This window comes from Bos mutus, chromosome 16 (assembly GCF_027580195.1).
Source record: "Bos mutus isolate GX-2022 chromosome 16, NWIPB_WYAK_1.1, whole genome shotgun sequence".
Lineage (NCBI taxonomy): Eukaryota > Metazoa > Chordata > Mammalia > Artiodactyla > Bovidae > Bos > Bos mutus.
This window is the reverse complement of record NC_091632.1, coordinates 29,899,803-29,921,237: the sequence shown is the minus strand read 5'-3', so window position 1 is coordinate 29,921,237 and position 21,435 is coordinate 29,899,803. Positions and strand designations below refer to the sequence as shown.

Here is a 21,435-nt window from a genome sequence, read left to right as displayed (position 1 = left end):
TTTCCAGCAAAGACTTGCCTGTGTCTGTGTTCTGGGTCTCTGAAAATCTCACAGGATTGGGGGTGGCTTTGGAAAGTTTGCTTTTCGTGGCATGGTTTTTATGATGAAGCCCTGTCTGGGGGGCTGAAGGGGTTGTAAGTTTCACTGGGTAGAGTTCTGCAGCTGCACCGCTCGCTTAACCCACCGTTGTTTCCCAGACAGCAGTCCTGCCTTCCTGTGCCACTCGCGCCTTCTCCTTCTGACACTTTCAAAAGTTCACTTTGTTGTTTTTGTCGCTTGTCTTTCCTCACCAGTTCTATTGGTGTTGATAGTATGTCCAGGCACTAATGCCCACCTCTGGCTGTTGCTCTTTTTCTGCAGAGGGAGAACCGGAGACTACAGGAGGCCAGCATGAGGTTGGAACAAGAGAATGATGACCTTGCTCATGAACTAGTAACCAGCAAGATTGCTCTGCGGAATGACTTGGATCAAGTAAGCCTGGTTTCACTAGGTAGAAATAAGACTCTGGTGACCTTCAGGGCAAGGACCAAGTTGCTCTCAGAGCAGTCCCACCAGGGCTTGCTCTGTGCTTGATGCTGAGTCAGCTGCTTGATGGGAGAATGGGTGGGTGGCATGCGAGAGAGTGGCAGGTGGGAGGGGACTGTTATACTCCTTGGAGATGGTGAAAAACACAAGCCTTTAGGGTTTTGGTCATTTTCAAACAGCATATGTAAGATACTTAAAAAAAAAAGCTCTAAGCTTTTCTGGTGTCTCTCCTCTTAATCGCTTGTTGTTTTAGTCACTAAGTGGTGTCTGACTCTTTCACAACCCCATGGACTGTAGCCTGTCAGGCTCTTTGATCCATGGCATTTCCCAGGCAGGAATACCAGAGTGAGTTGCCATTTCCTTCTCTGGGGGATCTTCCCAACCCAGGGATTGAACCCACATCTCTTGCATTGGCAGGTGGATTTTTCATCACCGAGCCAGCAGGGATGCCCTCTTAATCTCTTCTTTTCCTAAGCCAAGGACTTACAGCATCATTACCTGAGACTGTCAGTCACCAGGAGTATATTAATGCCACTCTAACGTTTATAGTTACTATACTTTTTGCTCCAAGATTTCTCATCTGCAGTAAACATGAGGATTTTATATGAACCATGTACGCTGAGATATGCGTATTGGTGGACTGACAGGCATCCTAGGGGCAGAGAGCCAGGACTGCCTGGGTGTCAGTCCTGGCATCACCACTCACTAATCACATGACCCAGGGCCATCCTTAACCTGCCTGCAGGTTTCAAAAAGTGTTTCCTCATGGGAAAGATGTGAGAAATAAATGAAGTAAAGCACTACAGTAGTATGTGTTCAATAAACATTAGCTGTTGCTAGGAAACCCTTAAATTCTTTAACTTCCTCATCCTTTCCAGCAGTACTCATAGCTTTAGGACTTCTTGTTTTTCCATTGCTAGTGTCTTTGGAAATAATTGGCAATATAGAAGGAATCTTGCACAGTTTTAAAATCATCATACTATTTTCTAACTTTTAAAATGTGATTATTCCCAGTGGGGTCAAAAAGTTGAAACTTTGAATGGCTGAATTTGCTTTAAAAAAAAAAAAAAAAAGAGACTCTACCTGTACTCTAACTATGCATTGGCAATATTTAAAATACAAATCCATTAATAATAAAATGTGATTGGATATTTAAAATGGAAGGTTTTTTTTTTAATGTTTGAAAATGGTCCCTGCCACAACTCCTTTTCCCATATAACAGCTAATTTTGCAGCTTAGAAGTTTTAACCACAGTAAGTTGTTGGTGTTCATGTTGTTGTTATTGTTCAGTCACTAAGTCGTGTCCAACTCTTTGTGACCCCATGGACTGCCATGCACCAGGCCTCCCTGTCCTTCACCATCTCCTGGAGTTTGCTCAAACACATGTCCATTGGGTCAGTGATGCTATCTAACCATGTCATTTCCTGCTGCCCCCTTCTCTTCCTGCCTTCAATCTTTGCCAGCCTTAGAGTCTTTTCCAGTGAGTCAGCTCTTTGAATCAGGTGGCCAAATTATTGGAACCTCAGCTCTAGCATCAGTCCTTCCAGTGAATATTCAGGGTTTGTTTCCTTTAGGATTGACCACAGTAGGATGGGAGATAAAAACCACTGTTAAGAAAAGTGCTGAAAGTGGAGAGGAGGAAGCTGAAGGAGTCAGCACTAACTGGAGTTTCAAAATAAAACAGAAACTGTGCTGCTTGGGACAGGATGTAGAAGGTAGAAGCAGCAGCCCTGTGAGGGGTGGGGATTGCCTTTTGGACCACAAACTGCATCAGCCAGCTCATCTGCAAGCTGTCAGAGGTGAAATGAAAAATGTGTGACTAAGAGTAAGAACCAGAGAAGGCAGAAGGGTCCCATTCAGCAGGGCCATTGACCCAGCATGACCTTGACTATTTTGCTCCTATCATAAGTAAGACCATTGTGGTGACTCAGCACTATAAGGGAATTTTTGGCTCCATATTAACTTTGCAAATGACCTTGACTGACACTTGATTCTGCCATTTTGAATATCCTATCCATTAATAGTTTTCTTAAGATGGCTAGCTGAATGAAAAAGTTTACACTAAATCTGTTGTGGTAATCATTCCACGATGTATGTAATTCAGGTCATTTTTTAATATACCTTAAACTTACACAGCACTGTATGTCACCTCTATCTCAATAAATCTAAAAGAAAAAAAAGTTTTAAGTAGTTAGACTTTATAGGGATGCAATGAAACAAGTTAGAGTTGTAAACTGAAAGTTTTATGGGAAATGTATCACTATATGTTGAGGGACAGCAAAGAGTCGGACACGACTGAGCAACTGAACTGACTGACTGAGCCTTTAAAAAGTAAAAAAATAATAAAGTTAAATATTTACTGAGTTCCTACTATGCACCAAGCACTTTATTTAGCAATTTATAAGCATCATCTCATTTAATTTTCCTAATGACTCCGTTAAGCAGGTAATCTTCCATTTTATAAATGAGGCAACTGGCATATCTACCATTACTTGGAAAGCTATCCTATAAAAATAGAGACTTACGTGAAAATATATAAAAGCAAAGTTGTTTACTGCAGTGTTACTCACAAGAATGAAAAAGTGAAATAAAGTATATGTCCAATAGAAAGAAAGGATGAAGGCACATCTATAAAATATATTTTTGGAATAATTTTTAAAAACAATGAGAAGATAATGATATAATATTTTTAAAAGAGTAAATTTATCTGTGTATAATGTTTACATCTAAATTGCAAGGGATATACGCTGGCCTAGGGCCAACCTGGAGGAAAGGAAAGGAGGCTGGAATCTACCTTGTGACAGGAAAAAGGCCGACAGGGAAATAGAAATACATCAAAATGTTGCTACCAGAGGAACTTACCTGGTGGCTCAGTGGATAAGAATCCACATGCCAATTCAGGGAACACAGACTTGAAAACACAGGAAAATTCCACATGCCTGTGTGTCACAACCGCTGAACCTGTGCTATAGGGGCCCACGAGCTGCAACTGCTGAGCCCATGTGCTGCGACAATTGAAGCCCTCACAGCTAGAGCCCTGTGCAATAAGAGAAGCTACCACAATGAGAAGCCCGTGCACTGCAAAGAAGAGTAGCCTCCCCGTTCCCCACAACTAGAGAAAAGCCTGATGCCACCAAAAATCTTGGCTTTCTCTGACTACTGAGGCCTAATAAAAAAATCAGAGACAAGAGTCTGGGGGAACTAGAAAGGTGAATTTAATCCTCAGCTGGCGGAAGGGAGACACAGCAGGCACATGCCTCAAAAATTGTGCCCCACTTCCATGAGGAATCTGGACTGTGCTTAGTCACTCAGTCTTGTCCGACTCTGCGACCACATGGACTAGCCTGCTAGGCTCCTCTGTTGTTGGGGATTCTCCAGGCAAGAATACTGGAGTGGGTTGCCATGCCCTCCTCCAGGGGACCTTCCCAACCCAGGGATTGAACCCAGGTCAGTGGAACCCAGGTCTGGCGGATTCGTTGCCATCTGAGCCACTAGGGAAGCCTGTGAGGGATCTGGAGGATTCTACGGATGAGGGCTTGCCCTCAGGGGTCGGTGATGAGGAACAAAAGTGTAAAGATCTTGTATTCTTCCTCTTGCATTGTTTCAAAAACAGTTGCAGACTAGCCTCAGCCTGTTAATTGGGTCTGGCAGTCCCATAGCCTAGTAGTTGACTCCATTGTCTTTTGTGTATTGTACTGTGGCCTTCTTTTATAATGCAAAAAGAGAGAAAACGACACGGAGTGCTCTGCAAAGAGTGCGGTAAAGGTGAGCACCAGATACAGGATGTAATTAGCATAGAGTTAAAGGATAGTAGGTGCAGAATGCAGCTCCTGCAGAGCCAGGGGGCAGAAAAGCAAGCTTAGTTATAGGCTACAAATTCGGACCCGTTAAAATAAAAACTAGCAGTGATTAGGCCTGCTCACTGTTCTCTCCATCTTCTTTGTTGTCAGGAAAGAAAAGTAAGACTCATTCTTCTTTTTTCCCTTTTCATTGCAACAAGCCTAAGTGCAGCAATGAAGACCCAAGGCACCCAAAAATAAAAATAAAGAACAAATTAATATCTGAAAACTCTAAAAAATGTTGCTGTTAGATATCTCTGGGTGATAAGAGTAAGTCTAATTTTTATATTCATTTTTATACTTTTTTCAATTATTTATCTTTTCTAAGACCTTAAATTACTTAAGTACCTTTGGTTAGAGGCTTCCCTGGTGGCTCAGACAGTAAAGAATCTGCCTGTAATGTGGGAGACCCAGGTTCAATCCCTGGGTCAGGAAGATCCATCCCCTGGAGAAGGAAATGGCAACCCACTCCAATATTCTTGTTTGGACAATCTCATGGACAAAGAAGACTGGCAGGCTACAGCCCATGGGGTTGCAAAGAGTTGGGCACGACTAATATTTTTACCCTTGGTTAAGTAATAATATGCCTTATAATGTTAATGATCAGAAAAATATATTATTTAAAAAATTATTTCTCCACCCCCAAAAAATTCATTTTGTAGATTAGTCTGGAAAAGTTTGTAGGGTCCTCCTGAAATAATTAATTATTGAGTACCTAAGTATCTCATGGAGCTACTAGATCAGTCCCAAAAGAAAAGATTCCTTCATTTATTCCTTCTCTTTATTTCCCCCTCTCATGCCTGTCATTCTCTTTTTAAAACAGTAGTTAAGACCTGGCCCCTCTGCCTTTTGAAGCTTATTATCTAGATGAAAGAATCAAATTGCTATGTCATTGAATTGCTAATTCAAAACTTGCTATCTTCTCCTAAAATCTGATCCTGCAGTTTCTGCCCCAGTGGGGTTTATATTGAAAAGCTGTCCCTGCAATTTAGGCACCTGGCCCCTCCAGACTTTGAGGAAAGGCATTAGCTTGAGCCTTTGCCTGCCTTTACCCAGTTTGCCCAGTACTTTTTCATTCCCAGCTTAATCTAAATCAAATCTCTTAATTCAGAGCAGAACATTGGCAAAACTCAACATTCAGAAAACGAAGATCATGGCATCCGATCCCATCACTTCATGGGAAATAGATGGGGAAATAATGGAAACAGTGTCAGACTTTATTTTGGGGGGCTCCAAAATCACTGTAGATGGTGACTGCAGCCATGAAATTAAAAGACGTTTACTCCTTGGAAGGAAAGTTATGACCCACCTAGATAGCATATTCAAAAGCAGAGACATTACTTTGCCAACAAAGGTCCATCTAGTCAAAGCTATGGTTTTTCCTGTGGAGTATGGATGTGAGAGTTGGACTGTGAAGAAGGCTGAGCTCCGAAGAATTGATGCTTTTGAACTGTGGTGTTGGAGAAGACTCTTGAGAGTCCCTTGGACTGCAAGGAGATCCAACCAGTCCATTCTGAAGATCAGCCCTGGGATTTCTTTGGGAGGAATGATGCTAAAGCTGAAACTCCAGTACTTTGGCCCCCTCATGTGAAGAGTTGACTCATTGGAAAAGACTGTGATGCTGGGAGGGATTGGGGTCAGGAGGAGAAGGGGATGAAAGAGGATGAGATGGCTGGATGGCATCACTGACTTGATGGACGTGAGTCTGAGTGAACTCCGGGAGTTGGTGATGGACAGGGAGGCCTGGCGTGCTGCGATTCATGGGGTCGAGAAGCGTCAGTCGGACACGACTGAGCGACTGAACTGAACTGAACTCAGGCTCCCTGGGCACCAGCAGCTCTTCATGTTTCTCTCTGACAGAGCCTTCTTTCTTGACAACTTGCCCCCGACCCTCTGGACCCCTTCAGTAAGGACTTCTCAGTGATCAGAAATGAAAAAAAGATACATCTCCAGTTCAGTTTTGGTTACCTGCTTTCAGGCCCTTCCTGTTCTTTCTGTTCCCGAGGAACAAAAATCAGAGACACAACCAGTGCTTTCCCAACGCAGACTGGGCCCAGGTCCGTTCTGACCACAGGGAGTTCGTGTTGAACCAAACGCTGCATGTCACAAGCGACACATTCTTTTGTTCTGTTTTCAACTAAACAGTTGCCTTGGTTAGTCCTTTGAGAAATCATTTCTGAAAGAGCCCCATGCCTAATGTTAGAGCGGAGCCTTCTGAGAAGTTGATTTATGTTGTAATCACAGATCAAGTGCCTGTCTCTCTCATTTATATGTCATCAGTTCAGTTCAGATCAGTTGCTCAGGTCGTGTCCGTTCTGCAACCCCATGAACTACAGCACACCAGGCCTCCCTGTGCGTTACCAACTCCCGGAGTTGACTCAAACTCATGTCCATCGAGTTGGCGATGCCATCTAACCATCTCATCCTCTGTCGTCGTTACTTTGTGGGTAACTTGTCATCTGGTTTGCAGCTCTAGAATTCTCTGTTTTAAGTGTCCATAGTCAGTATCAATCATCTAATAGGGCTTCCCAGGTGGCTCAGTGAGAAAAAAAAAAAAAAAGTTAAAAAAATCGTCTCATATCTTACAATTTATTAAAACTTAACTTGCAGTATACACGTTGCTCTTTTTGAGGCCCACCTCTACTTTTAGAATGCATTTTTTGCTGTGTAGATTTTCTTCCTGAAACCTAATGTATCAGAATAAATTTCAGAGTCTTCAGAAGGGAATTTTTCACTTTAACTACCCGGCAGTTCCAAGTCATCTGAAAACAGCTATGAGCACTGGGCTGTGGGGACATCAGGAACTGGAAGACAGAACCGAGAAGCTGGAAGGTAGTTTCTCTGCCAGGACCCAGCAGACTGTGCTGGCCCGGCCATCTGGACACGTGGGAGACACGGCGAAACACAGACAGAGGGCCACCCGGCCAGTTCTCACAGTGACTTAGCGTTTTGCTGCTGTCAGCCGGGGACGGCTGCTTCAAAGAGCTGCCTGTCTTCAGTGCCTGTAGTTTTCTCTGCTGAACCCATCCTGTGGCCCCCTCCCCCAAGTCTGCTTCTCCGATAACTCAGAGAACCACGTCCATTCACACAATAAACACTTACGGAGCATGAGCTCTGTTCTGGTCCTGGGCTTGGTGCTGGCGGTGTAGTGATGAGCACAGGAAAGAGGGCTCCTGCCTCCTAGAGCTTGCAGCCAAGTGGGCAAGGCACGCACATCACACACAGTTTGTCACTGTAGATCGTGCAAGTGCTACCAGGGGAAATATGAGTTCAGATGAGGGTGGGGAACCGATTTGGATGGGCTGAGTGGGACGGGGCTCAGGCCGCCCTGTGCTGCAGAAGTGAGCTTGAAGCTGAGGTGAGGGTGAGGTAAGGGCCCTAATGTGTAAACAAGGCAGACACACGTTAGCTAAGTTAAATGTACACACACAGTGCTTTCACAGTGAATTTTGGTTCTGTATCCAAATTAAGAGCAGAGCACTCTCTCTGAGTTTTCTTGGCTGTTCTGGAAATACGCTCTTGTGTGCCTGGATTCCTGGTCCTTACTTCAGTTTGCCTCTGGGCTGTCCCTGTTATGGGTTTTTGGTCTTCATTTGTCCTTACTGTACTCACTGCTTTGTGAGTAGCCTGGTGGGCCAGGTTCCCTCCACTGATCTTTAAACTTTCTCACCTGACTGTGCTTCACAGATCAGCCTGTCTGCTCCTCCTCTCTGGCTCTGCCCCACACATCACCAGGTAGAAGCTTCCCAGGGAGGCTCCAGCCCTTCACCCTGTCCTACCACAGCCTCAGAGTCTGTGCTGTTATGGCTGCTGGAAATGCAGAAGAAGCACTTAGAAGGAGCATAGCCTTCCATGCCTTTCACATCTGAATTCAGATTGTGACTCTGATCTTAGATGTGTGTCCCAGTCCAGTTTTTTGATCTCTTCAAAGCTTGCTATCATTACCTGGAAAATAATTTTTGCTATGAGGATTAGAGATAATGTGTGCCGAGCATGCGGTACCTAGTTGGCATTCATTGAAAGCAACCACCCCGACCCCCCACCCCTGGGTGAGCCAGAAGGGAAGAAAGGATTCTGGGGATGTTGTCCCAGAAAGTATATACATGCTTTCTTCACCTTCTTCATGACTAATGCGCTCTGGTTTGCAGGCAGAAGACAAGGCAGACGTGCTGAATAAGGAGCTTCTCTTGACCAAACAGAGGCTGGTGGAGACCGAAGAAGAGAAGAGGAAGCAGGAGGAAGAGACGGCTCAGGTAACAGGCATGGGCGGGGGGATAACTAGTCTTTACGCAGGTGCATTGGTTCCTGGACTTGATTAATACTATAAACAGGAAGTAAAGTTGTTGTCGGTCAGTTGCTCAGTTGCATCTGACTCTTTGCGACCCCATGGACTATAGCACACCAGGCTTCCCTGTCCCTCACTATCTCCCAGAGCTTGCTCAAAATCGTGTCCATTGAGTCGGTGATGCCATCCAGCCATCTCATCCTTTTGTCATCCCCTTCTCCTCCTGCCTTCAATCTTTCCCAGCATCAGTTAAATATGAAGTAAAGTTAAATTTGTTCTAAATCAAGGCTGGTGCTGAAGCGGTACATGTGAGTAGCACTGAGTCATTTCTCCTGAAGGGTGTTAGGAGAGGTGGCAGCATTTCCACCCTGGAACAGCTTTCAGGAATTTGCCTTCACTGAGATGTCTAGCAAGAGTGTTAAGTCTTCTCCAAGTTTAAGAACTTGGAATTATGACCCAAGAGCTGTGACAAATCTGTAAATTTCATGTCACATCTCCAAGATGACTGACTTCTCTGAAGTCATTTATGAGGATCATTAAGCCAGATGCCTACAGAGATCTCTGCTGAGATTTGCCTCCATCAGTCTTGCTTCATTTTCTGGATTGATGACTTTGAAGAAGGAACACCAACATTTCTGTTCCTGGCAGAACTCTCAAATCATATTCTCTGAGGGAATAGAAAGAAACCCTTGGGAATCAGCCTTGAAGTTAGCTCCCTCCTAACTTCAAGTGGTGAGGATGATCAGCTGGAAGACACGCCATTGCCCAGGAGCCCCAGAGGTGACAGGTGACAGCTGGAGTCAGAGCTTCCAGCTTCCGTAAGGAAGAGCAGGCTGTTTCACCAGTGGTCTCCATCTCTGTCTGTCCCAGCCAGGCACGATTAGCTCAATTATTTTAATGAGTTTCATTCGGGGACATCAATAATAATAATAAATATAAAACAGAACACAAAGCATTTCAAAGACCTCCTTCCAAGCAACCAGGAAAAGTTCCAGTAAAGTTACTAATGAAGGGATGTGTTATTTAGCATCTTCCGGAATTTATAAAAAGTATTCCATGATTTCCATTTTTTCCCCTAAATAATGAAATGTTTTGGCAATTACGGTGGACCAGGAATTTTTTTTTAACGTAATCAAAAATATTCAGGGGCTGATTATTGGTTTGATCTTGGCATTTTGATGGGTTTTACTCTTTTCTTGATTTCCTGCTTTTTGAGGGCCTACTTCAGTACTTTAGGTAAAGAATAAAGCTATTAACAAAGGAATTTAATCCATGATTTTCCTTTTGTGTGTGTGTGTGTGTCTTATTTTAATTATGGTTCCCTTGGGACTATGGTTCCCAAGTGAGATCATTCTCATTTGTCAAATGAATTAACTACAACTTAGAGAAACTGAGGGAATTACTCAAAGCCTCTCAGCTACCTAAGTTGACCCTGAGTCAGTGGAACCTTATGGCAGAAGGGACAAAGGGCATGGTTGATGTCCTTGAATTATGGAAGATAAAGAACAGAGACCAATAAAAACAAATAAGTTTGAATCAGTATAACCTACAAATGCTCTTAAAATTTTAGAATGTAGCAAATATGAAGAAACTCCCAGGTCCTCTAATGAGAAGTTCAGCTATCAATTGCAATAACTTGTGGATTTGGAAGTACCAAGTATCCTCTGTTCATATTTTGGGATGCTGCAAAGCAGAATTCATCCGCTGTTTTCTGATTGTGTACTTGCAGAGTAACCAGGGTTGGTTTTCGTTTGGTCATCTTAGGAGAATTGAATTCTTTCCCTTTTATCTGGTGACATCTAAGCCTTTTCATTGCTCTAACCTTCTTCTTGAGCTGCCAAGCTACAGAAATAACTGTGGTTTTAGGTTCAGCATTCATAATTCAGTATTTCTGTGACTGTAACAAGTACTGCCTCGTATGTCACTTTAACTTCTAAAGTCAGTGTTTCTTTAGTCCACACCTCCATTTCTGACTCCAGTCCCAAAAGCCTCTTGTTTCTACCTCCAGAGAGGTAACAACAGAGTCAATATGAGATGAGAAAGAAGGCTAAAATGTTTTTTCAGTAGTCTCTGACAGAGCATCGAGAGTACATGCAGTGTTTGCCGTGATGTTTTTTGTTTTAGACTCATGAGGATAAAGATAGCTTCTGAACAGACCCTTATTCGACAGTTGTTTACCTTGCTGTTGACTGGGAATCAGGCAAGTCAATATCCATATTACACTCGAATATGGATATTGGTGGAAATGTGTAAAGATTTTGATTGAGTCTTGATGTTTCTCATTCTTACTCTTTATAGCTAAAAGAAGTCTTCAGAAAACAGCTAGAGAAGGCGGAATATGAAATCAAGAAGACTACAGCTATCATTGCCGAATATAAACAGGTAATGTACCCCTGTGGGCTTCATCACTGTAGAAGTATTTGTTTCACTTTTTTCTTTGAGGAAATTTTGTTTGTTTGTTTTTAGAGTTTCCAGAACAGTTGCTGCACTGCACGGATTATATTTGTTGGCTCATTTTCCCCTCTGAAACAGACAGTGGTTAGACATGCTTGCTGATAACATGGGAAGTTTAATTGAGCAAAACAATCTGTTGGTTGTTTTCAATGTTTGATAGATTTAGAGGAATGAGAAATCTTATTACCATTGGGATCCTGCCTCTGCCTTACTCAGAAGCTAATTTCCAGTAGATCACATTTGCCAAGCACTAGAATTTAGCGTTTGTGCAGCTAGGAGATCCGTGCGTCCTTTGCTGTCACCGTAGAGAACACGGGAGCTCTTTTCTGCATATGCCTGTGTGGCTTTACCCAACAGGGGCTAGTGCCTAGCAGGAAACCTCTTGTGAACCTTAAAATGATCTTTTAATGGGCGGGGGTGGGGGGTGGAGGCAGGGGCTATTCTCCTTGAGGACGTTTCTGATCTCATCACCAGACAGGGTCTCAGAAAGCCTCCATTCCAGCTCCAGTGGTCCCTGCTGGTTAGGCTGGGGCACAGCCAGGAATCCGCTTGTTGTCACAAGACCCTGACTCGACTGTTCCAGCTTTCCCAAATTATTAAGGCACCATATGCCACCTACTTATCCAGAAATTTCCTTAGGGTCTCCTGTTTCACAAAGAAGCTAGAAGTCTAAGTCTTACTTTTTTTTAAAAGTGGTTTTTTGCTTGTAAATAAAATGTATGTCCCTCGTGGAAGTGCAGAAAAACACAAAGAAAACAAACCTCCCTTAATCTTTCCAACTAGAAAGAATCACTTAATGCACTGAGTATGCTTTGTTGCTATTGATATATAAATAAAAACGGCAGTCATATTGTTCATGCTTTTGGAGGAAAACTAGTTCATTTGTTATTATGAATATCTTTCCACAAGGATTCCCCCCTTTCTTGGAAGATTGCTTAGAACTAAGGCCTCAGAGCTATCTTACTCTGTTTTATAATCTGTTTATATCTATATGCTTATTTATCTATACATATATATAATCAATATATGTTTATTTAATGCCTGCTGCATGTGAGGCTTGATACTTTGGAGAAATAAAAGAGAAATTGATTCAGTTTCTCTTCTCTGGAAGCTGATCTTGTAATAGGTAAAACTTGGCCATAATTAAGAGGAGAGGGAATTATGTATGGGAGATAAGGAATCCCTTCCTGGAGAAGGAAGTGATTTGAGTTGTGCTTCAAAGGTAAGGTGAGGTTCAGGCATCTGGAGATGGAGAAGCAAAGTCTGGAAAGGTTGGAAAAGCATGTGCAAAGGCATGGGAGGTTGGTTAGCCACAGTTTTGTTTAGCAAGAGTTTCAAGTACAGGCAAGAAAAGCAAAGATGAGTTGGGGCCGAGTTCAGGGAACGTCTTCAGGGACAGGCTGAGGAGTTTGTATTTCATTCTGTTTGTAGCAGGACGGTGGCATGACTGGGAGCATGGATCTGGCACTACTCGGTCCCAGGGAGAACTGTGGAAGCAAGTGGAGAGATGCACAGGCAGAGAAAGACACAGAGCAGCCAGAGGCCAACAGCAGAGGCTAACGGAGACAAAACAGGGTCCTGAGCTACAGTAGATAGCAGTGGAAATGGAGAAACAAGAAATACAAGAGAGTTAATAAGGACATTTTGAATTTGGATAACCAGGAGAAAGACTGGTTAGACATTAAGCAGTACGAGGAACATCAAAGACCACGTGCTTGTCATCACTGCAGATGCATTTTTTCCATCACATTAGGCCATAGGTGGCCTCCATATGCAGCACTTTCCAAAGAGCAGTCCTTGGGATGATTCTTGAATATTATCTGGCAAGCACTTCAAGCAACAGGCCCATCTCTTTGAAAATAATTATACATATAATCCAAATGCATTCTGTAGTTGGAATTAGCTACCTGTTGGCTATATTTCAGAAGGTTTGGGCTTATTTAAAATGGTTTATGGTTTGCCAGAATTGCTATAGAGATCGCTTCCTTTTAACATCAGTCAGTACAGTCCTGCCTATTGTTTCCAGGCCTGGATCTGGAGAAACTGGAGACTGAAATCAGTAAGTTCTGATCTCTGAAACTATAGCCTGGGATTATTTAAGTGTCTGTTTTGATAATAGAGGTGGACCTTTTATGTTTTTAGTCCAAATTGCACTTGAAAATTTGACATCCCTAAATGTTTTATTCCATTTTTTTCCCAAAATAAAAAGATTCTTACTTCACTCGGGCTTAGTAATACTTGACCTTCCAGTTTTATATGTATATATATATAGTATATATAGGGCTTCCTAGGTGGCACAGTGGTAAAGAATCCGCCTGGCAATGCAGGAGATGCAAGAGACACAGGTTCAGTCCCTGGATTGGGCAGATATCCTGGAGGAGGAACCCACTCCAGTATTCTTGCCTGGAAAATTCCATGGACAGAGGAGCCTGGCAGGCTATAGTCCATGGGGCCACAAAGAGTCAGACATGACTGAGACACTGAGCACAGAGAGAGAGAGAGAGAGAGAGAGAGAGATCAGTGTACACACACACACGTACACACACAATTTGGGGGACTTTAAAAGCACTTTTTCTCTGTTCCCTGTACTTGTTAACACCTTGTTTCACAATAATGAGATGTTTTTTAATGGCCCTATATTAAACCTTTATGTAAATTTTCTTTCCCAGTGATTATCATAACAGTACTTTTCAGTCATGAAGAAACTGAGGCTTAGAAAGATGAGTGAATATACCCAAGGACACCATGCTAGGAAGTCATAGAGCTAGACTTCCAGGCATTTCATTTTATTCTGTGTTGCCAAACCTCTTGTTTAAAGTTTTAAGTCTCTATTATTTTCTGGTCACTTTAACTTTTAAAAAATTCACTCTGCCACTTCCTAAAGAAACTTGTGATTGAAAACAGAAACTCTTTGTGTTGTAGCAGACAGGAGACATTTCTGATTCAGAATTATTTTCATCAGATTCCTAGAATAGTACCTTGGCCAAAGTAGACAGTCAGCAAGATTCTACAGATTGATTCCAAAGTGAGGACAGGAATTCTCTGGAACCAGTCACAAAAGCTAGTGACAGACATAAATCAAACTTATCCCCTGTGTTTTTTCTACTGACTGAGATAGAAATGTGCTTATATACAGAACAGGCTTAGGCTTTCTGCAGCTCATTGTGGGAATGACTGGCAAATTTGCAAAATTTCATCTAGTGTCAGAGATGCTGGAGTGATATATGGGTAAATGAACAGCTATGTGCACATGCTACATGAGTCGTTGTACTTTCTAATAAAGCAGCTCTTTTCTTTCTCTTAGATCTGTTCCCAGTTGAGTACCCGACTGGAGAAACAGCAAGCAGCCAGCAAGGAGGAGCTGGAAGTGGTAAAGGTGAGAAAGAATGAAACAGTTCTGTCATACAGTGTCTTCCCAATTCATGTCATCTTAAGTGAGTACCTGATCCCAATATATGATGACACACCACAGGCAGGACAGCCTGTAAATACAGCCCCCACCCCACCTTTGTTACAAAGGATTTAGGAATTATGGAGAATAGGATTTGTCTCTGGACTGGGATGTGGGCCAGATGAAAGCCCATAAACCTTGTGGGCTGTCAGAGACAGGTAACAGGAAAAGAGGTTAGATTTCAGCCTTGGCACACGAGGCCCCTGAGCTTTCTTGCATGTTGGCAACCTGGGAACCCTCAGAAGCCCGCATCCCAACTGTGCCTGGATTGATGTGACTTCAGTGTGCAGCCCAGGAGGATCATCCCATTAATCTCTTAAAACAGCAGATGCCATGGGCAATATAGAACTCAGCTGGAGGTGGATTTTTCCACCAGTGTTTTAGAGATGTAAAGGAAATCTGTAGCATTTATAGGGATCCCCTGGTGGCTCAAACAGTAAAGAATCTGCCTGCAATGCAGGAGACCCGAGTTCTAATCCCTGGGTCAGGAAGATTCCCTTGGGGAAGGGAATGGCAACCCACTTCAGGATTCTTGCCTAGAGAATTCCATGGACAGAGGAGCCTGGTGGGCTACAGTCTATGGAGTCACAGTCAGATTTATTTATATGCCGCCCCCTCGTGGTAGAACTCCTTGTGTTTCTTTTCTGTTTGAAAAAAGCAATAGCTTACTCTACAGAACCAGGAGTAAATTAAGTGGATTGGTATTCTTTAAGCAGCAGCGTCGGCACAGCCCACTCTTGGGACCAGTGTTACAGAAACCTGATGCAATTCAATTTGAATATATTCAGGTTTATACAGTACTAGTAAGTAAATGCATTCTAGGCACTTTTGCATATCATTTAACAACTTGACAAGTTATTTAACCTCGGCTCAGACAGTAAAGAATCCACCTGCAATGTGGGAGATATGCGTTTGATCCCTGGTTAGGAAGATCCCCTGGAGGACAGCATGGCAACCCACTCCAGTACTCTTGCCTGGAGAATCCCCATGGACAGAGGAGCGTGGTGGGCTACAGTCCATGTGGTAGCAAAGAGTCAGCCATGACTCAGTGACTAAGCACAGCTTTATTTTGTGTTCTGTAAACTAGAGATATTACCTACCTCATAAGGTCATTTTGAAGATTAAATAAGATGATGTATATAAAGTGCTTAGTCTAGAACTTGGCACGCAGTAAATACTCAGTGAATACATATTTTATAAATTATAACCTGAAAATCTGAGACATGAGAACTGAAAAATCTGAACCTTGCTCTGGGAAGGTGACTTTTGGGGCTTTGGGCCTGGGAGACATGCTTGGACATACCAGAGAAAGAATTTAATGACCAGTGGAATGAAGAAGCAGCTAATGAAAAGATGACACCAAAGCCTTTAGGCCTACATGGTGGGGTTATGCACGGTGACACAAGTGTGAGCACGGTTGCTTTGTGTGTGTGTGTGTATGTGTGTGTGTGTGTAAAGAGAGGAGCATGGTTATGGTTAGGGACATCCTGAGCTTGTAACAGTAGGGCATCAAAATAAAAATATTCTATAATATCCCTGATCTCTTAAATTTTTTGAAGATATTTTAAGAAAACAGCAGATCTATTGTTGCTATTGTTCAGTGCTCTCTGCTTGATTGACAGTCCAGGCATATAACCTAGTGACTTTTATCATCTTGAACAATAACGACCATCTTTCCTTAAAGTTGAACAAAAGGACATATCTTGAGTTGGCCAAAAAATTCATTTGGGTACTTCTATACCATCTTATGGAATAACCCAAACGAACTTTTTGGCCAGCCCAATACTTGTTTGTTACTAGGGTAGACCTAGGTTACTCATAATGACCTTCCTTGTCTAAGTAGGCAAATTTACTTGTACTCTTTAAGCCTCTTCATTTGTAAATGGGGATGATAATAGTACCTAATCATATGGTCAGATCAGATTAGATCAGATTAGTCGCTCGGTCATGTCCGACTCTTTGCGACCCCATGAATTGCAGCACACCAGGCCTCCCTGTCCATCACCAACTCGCGGAGTTCACTCAGACTCACGTCCATCGAGTCAGTGATGCCATGCAGCCATCTCATCCTCTGTCGTCCCCTTCTCCTCCTGCCCCCAATCCCTCCCAGCATCACAGTCTTTTCCAATGAGTCAACTCTTTGCATGAGGTGGCCAAAGTACTGGAGTTTCAGCTTTAGCATCATTCCTTCCAAAGAAATCCCAGGGCTGATCTCCTTCAGAATGGACTGGTTGGATCTCCTTGCAGTCCAAGGGACTCTCAAGAGTCTTCTCCAACACCACAGTTCAAAAGCATCAATTCTTTGGAGCTCAGCCTTCTTCACAGTCCAACTCTCACATCCATACATGACCACAGGAAAAACCAAGCCTTGACTAGACAGACCTTTGTTGGCAAAGTAATGTCTCTGCTTTTGAATATGCTGTCTAGGTTGGTCATAACTTTGCTTCGAAGGAGTAAGCATCTTTTAATTTCACGGCTGCAGTCATCATCTACAGTGATTTTGGAGCCCAGAAAAATAAAGTCTGACACTGTTTCCACTGTTTCCCCATCTATTTCCCATGAAGTGATGTGACCGGATGCCATGATCTTCATTTTCTGAATGTTGAGCTTTAAGCCAACTTTTTCACTCTCCACTTTCACTTTCATCAAGAGGCTTTTGAGTTCCTCTTCACTTTCTGCCATAAGGGTGGTGTCCTCTTCACTTTCTGCCATAAGGATGGTGTCATCTGCATATCTGAGGTTATTGATATTTCTCCTGGCAATCTTGATTCCAGCTTGTGTTTCTTCCAGCCCAGCATTTTTCATGATTGTACTCTGCATATAAGTTAAATAAGCAGGGTGACAATATACAGCCTTGACGAACTCCTTTTCCTATTTGGAACTAGTCTGTTGTTCCGTGTCCAGTTCTAACTATTGCTTCCTGACCTGCATACAAATTTCTCAAGAGGCAGATCAGGTGGTCTGGTATTCCCATCTCTTGAAGAATTTTCCACAGTTTATTGTGATCCACACAGTCAAAGGCTTTGGCATAGTCAATAAAGCAGAAATAGATGCTTTTCTGGAACTCTCTTGCTTTTTCCACGATCCAGCGGATATTGGCAATTTGATCTCTGGTTCCTCTGCCTTTTCTAAAACCAGCTTGAACATCAGGAAGTTCACGGTTCACATATTGCTGAAGCCTGGCTTGGAGAATTTTGAGCATTACTTTACTAGCGTGTGAGATGAGTGCAATTGTGCAGTAGTTTGAGCATTCTTTGGCATTGCCTTTCTCAATCGTATGGTAGCTCTAGGGTTAAATGAGGTAATTAATGCATGTAGACTGTATGCCATGGGCTTGGCATCCAGTTAGGATAATGGTAGAATAAAATTTCTAGAACACATACAAGAAAATGCTATAACACTTCCTATCTCCAGAGTTTTTCTATAGTTACTTTAAGAAAAAGTAGCACCTATCTTCAATAGTTGGGGTTTGTGCTGATTATAACCATTTTGGTCACAGCCCAAGAAAAATACTTTCATAAATGGGCCTTCATTTGATGACCAGAAGCAGTGTCCAAAGAAAAATCATATCACAGTGTCTCAGAACATGATCTATGCTATGAAGCACAGTTGAATACTGGTTATCTCTTTTGGGTATTTCAGGGTAAAATGATGGCATGTAAACACTGCAGTGACATTTTCAGCAAGGAGGGTGCTTTGAAAGCAGCGGCCGTAAGCAGAGAGGACCAGGGCATTGAATCGGATGATGAGAAGGACTCTCTTAAGAAGCAACTGAGGGAGATGGAGCTGGAATTGGCACAAACCAAACTGCAGCTGGTGGAGGCCAAGTGTAAAATCCAGGTTGGTGATTTGGTAAAAGACCAATAAGAAAAAAATAAAAGTTAGTGGTCCAAGATATTCTAGTATTAAAGCTCAGAATCATGAAATGTTATACCATATATGATGAATACATTTTCTGCCCACTAATGAGTTGTATTTTACGTCACTTTTAAACACTGATATAAACCAGTCAATCCTAAAGGAAATCAGCCCTGAATATTCATTGGAAGGACTGATGCTAAAACTGAAGCTCTAATACTTTGGCCACCTGATGCAAAGAGCCAACTCATTGGAAAAGACCCTGATGCTGGGAAAGATTGAGGGCAGGAGGAGAAGGGGACGACAGAGGATGAAATGGTTGGATGGCATCACCAACTTAATGGATATGAGTTTGAGCAAACTCTAGGAGATAGTGAAGGAAAGGGAAGCCTGGCATGCTGCCGTCTGTGGGGTTGCAAAGAGTGGTGTTGCAGAGTCGGACACAACTAAGCAACTAAACAAAAATAAACACATAATTTTAAATTTTTAATAATTAAATTTCACACACACACACATCTTATGGGAACTTAAGCGTATGCCTTTTTAGTTTTCCCTGAGATTTTTTTTGCCATGGTCCTTTCTCATTGAACTTGGTCACTTAGCTGATGCTTAGAGATGAAAAGCCAAACCCCTCCTGCTCTCCTTGCCCTAACAGTTGAACGTTGGCCAACAGCTATTCTTTTCTTTGGAGTCCCTTTTCATCTTTACCTGATTTTGCCAAGTCCCTTTCCCCATAATCTCATTCCACTTTGGAGGATATCAGAATTAGGAAAACAGTCCTGGCTTCTGATGGACTGTTCCCATTTCTTTCCATCAGTGATCTTCACCCTCACTGCGTTCTGCCATGGCATCCACTGCACTACACTAATGATCCTGAACTTTCTGCACCAGACCTTGTACATTCTCAGGGCCACAGGCTGTGTGTTGGGACCCAGAACTCATTCATGCTTACACTATCAGTAAAACTTCTTTCCATCCATATGCTTATGTTTACCTGTGGTTTTAAACATCGTCTCTCAGGTTGCAGCCTAAATTCGACCTAAATTGCAAGGGGGAGGAAAGGGTAAAATGAGGTTTCCTGTCACTGATCAGAGAAAGCACAGATTCTGGGTTTTAGTGCTAACTCTTTTAGCTCTACATTTTTTTTTTCCTGCATTCAGAAGCCAACTAAATCTCACCTGGGTGTGTAGGAAGAAAACTACGGCTATGTGGATTCCAAAAAGTTGCACTCTGATTTTAATTTTGGCAGAGAGAAAACATTTATATAACTCAGATGACTTTCTTTCTTTAATTAGGAACTTGAACATCAGAGAGGAGCCCTTATGAATGAAATCCAAGCTGCAAAAAACTCTTGGTTTAGCAAAACCCTGAACTCTATCAAAACGGCCACGGGCACGCAGCCGCTGCAGCCGCCACAGGCCACCCAGCCCCCCAAGGAGAGCACATAGTTCCAGCCTCACCCGAACACAGGAGCACAACGATCAAAGCGACGGAAACCCAGGAAGAGTCCTGGTGTCCCTTTGAAAGGAAGGGAGGGAGGCCAGAAAGCAAGCCAGGATCTTTCAGTAGCTCTCAATCTTTCTCGTATGACACTTTTCAAAGGGATGTTATTTAAACTAACCTGATTTATGTTGAATACCTGTGTTCATGCTTCATGGAAGGCCGTGTTCCGATCCATCATAGTATTATTACACATTATTTTATATGCCTGATATCTGGTTGGAAACAAGTAATTCAGAGCTAAATGCTTTTTATTTAGAATTATTCATAATTATTTTTATCTTACATGAAAATGGAGATGTCTTTTATTCCAAGGTTGAATTGATAGGAAGATATTTGTCACAGCAAAAAAAAAAAAGATTGAAACCTAAACCTCATAACTTTCCAGGACTTCTTCAGATAAAGCACACTGTGGGGCCAGCCACGACCACTGTCAGGTTTCCTCCTGAAAGTGATTCCCTGGACAGCGATAATCCTATCCGAAGGAAAGAACAGATCTGGGGTTGGACAGTTCCCAAAGAGAATTAGTTTATTTTTATTTTCTGTGGGGTACATCTGGAAATTAAGTGCCAAGAACCATGGAATAAGATAGGCTATTGAGAACACACACTAGATAAAAAAGAACTGAGTTTTTATAAATGCAGGATAAAATAAATCACTTTGGTCCTGGTCTTCTAACAGGTCCTTTTCAGAATCCCACAGGAGAATCGCGAGTTCCTAAACAAGCATACAGTTGTGCCTTCTGGCAAATGTGAAGTCAGAAGTGGATATTACGAGTTTCATCTTTAGGAGACCTTTACCAGAGAAGCCTGAAAGGCCCAGGAACAGTTACTGTGCTTAGAATGGAATGTAGAACCAGGGACAGAGTATTCGTTTAATGTTGACATATACTTTGCGAAGGAAACACTAATATACTGTAACTTTGTTAAAGTTATGAAATGGGAAATAGAGGTCAGCTTCATATCACCTTAATTTAATACTAGGCCCCTTTTTCTGAGTTCTGTAGCTTCCTAAAAATGTGCCCTTGGTACCCCTAGATGAAGAGATGCAAATGCATTTGTAACATTTTTGACTGCATATAAAACCTTTATAGAAATACTTATCTCATGGAAAGGCAAAGCTATTGTGTAAAAGTTGATGGAAATATTTTTTTTCAATTATATTTAACATGTCTTTATAAATAGTCTTTGCAGGAAATCCTTTGGTAAGGGAAAAACCAATTTTCCCATTTTTTAAGCTGTTTTGGAGGCCTTCGGTCCTTTTACGTCAACCAAACTACTGTCGTCTGTGTACAGTAACATTTATTGATGCTCATCCTTGGCTTCACTGTCGAACATATTCTTTGCAGAGGATCTTAAACCCTGTAGTGGCAGAGTGACTCTCTTCTGCGCCATATGTTTCAGTTAAAAGTGACACACTCTTGGAAGTAAAAATCATGTAAGAGCCATCTCAAGTCCAGGAGCATGCACTACAGGTTGCTCACGGTGGATCCTCTCCTCTAAAATAATCATTAAGCTCTAAAA

The 21,435-nt window shown here is 42.4% G+C and overlaps 1 protein-coding gene across 6 annotated transcripts in view; it reads left to right on the top strand.

Moving 5' to 3' along the window:
- Positions 1–20,278, top strand: part of RABGAP1L (RAB GTPase activating protein 1 like) — a 737,668-nt gene extending 717,390 nt beyond the window's left edge. For all 6 annotated transcript variants that reach the window (XM_070384895.1, XM_005890827.3, XM_070384900.1 and 3 more), the window contains 6 exons: positions 361–471; positions 8,513–8,617; positions 10,948–11,031; positions 14,408–14,479; positions 18,197–18,394; positions 19,708–20,278. In XM_070384895.1, the coding sequence (XP_070240996.1) occupies positions 361–471; positions 8,513–8,617; positions 10,948–11,031; positions 14,408–14,479; positions 18,197–18,394; positions 19,708–19,860 (723 nt within the window). In that variant the 3' untranslated portion in view covers positions 19,861–20,278. The remainder of the gene's footprint in view (positions 1–360; positions 472–8,512; positions 8,618–10,947; positions 11,032–14,407; positions 14,480–18,196; positions 18,395–19,707) is intronic.
- Positions 20,279–21,435: the final 1,157 nt, after the last annotated feature.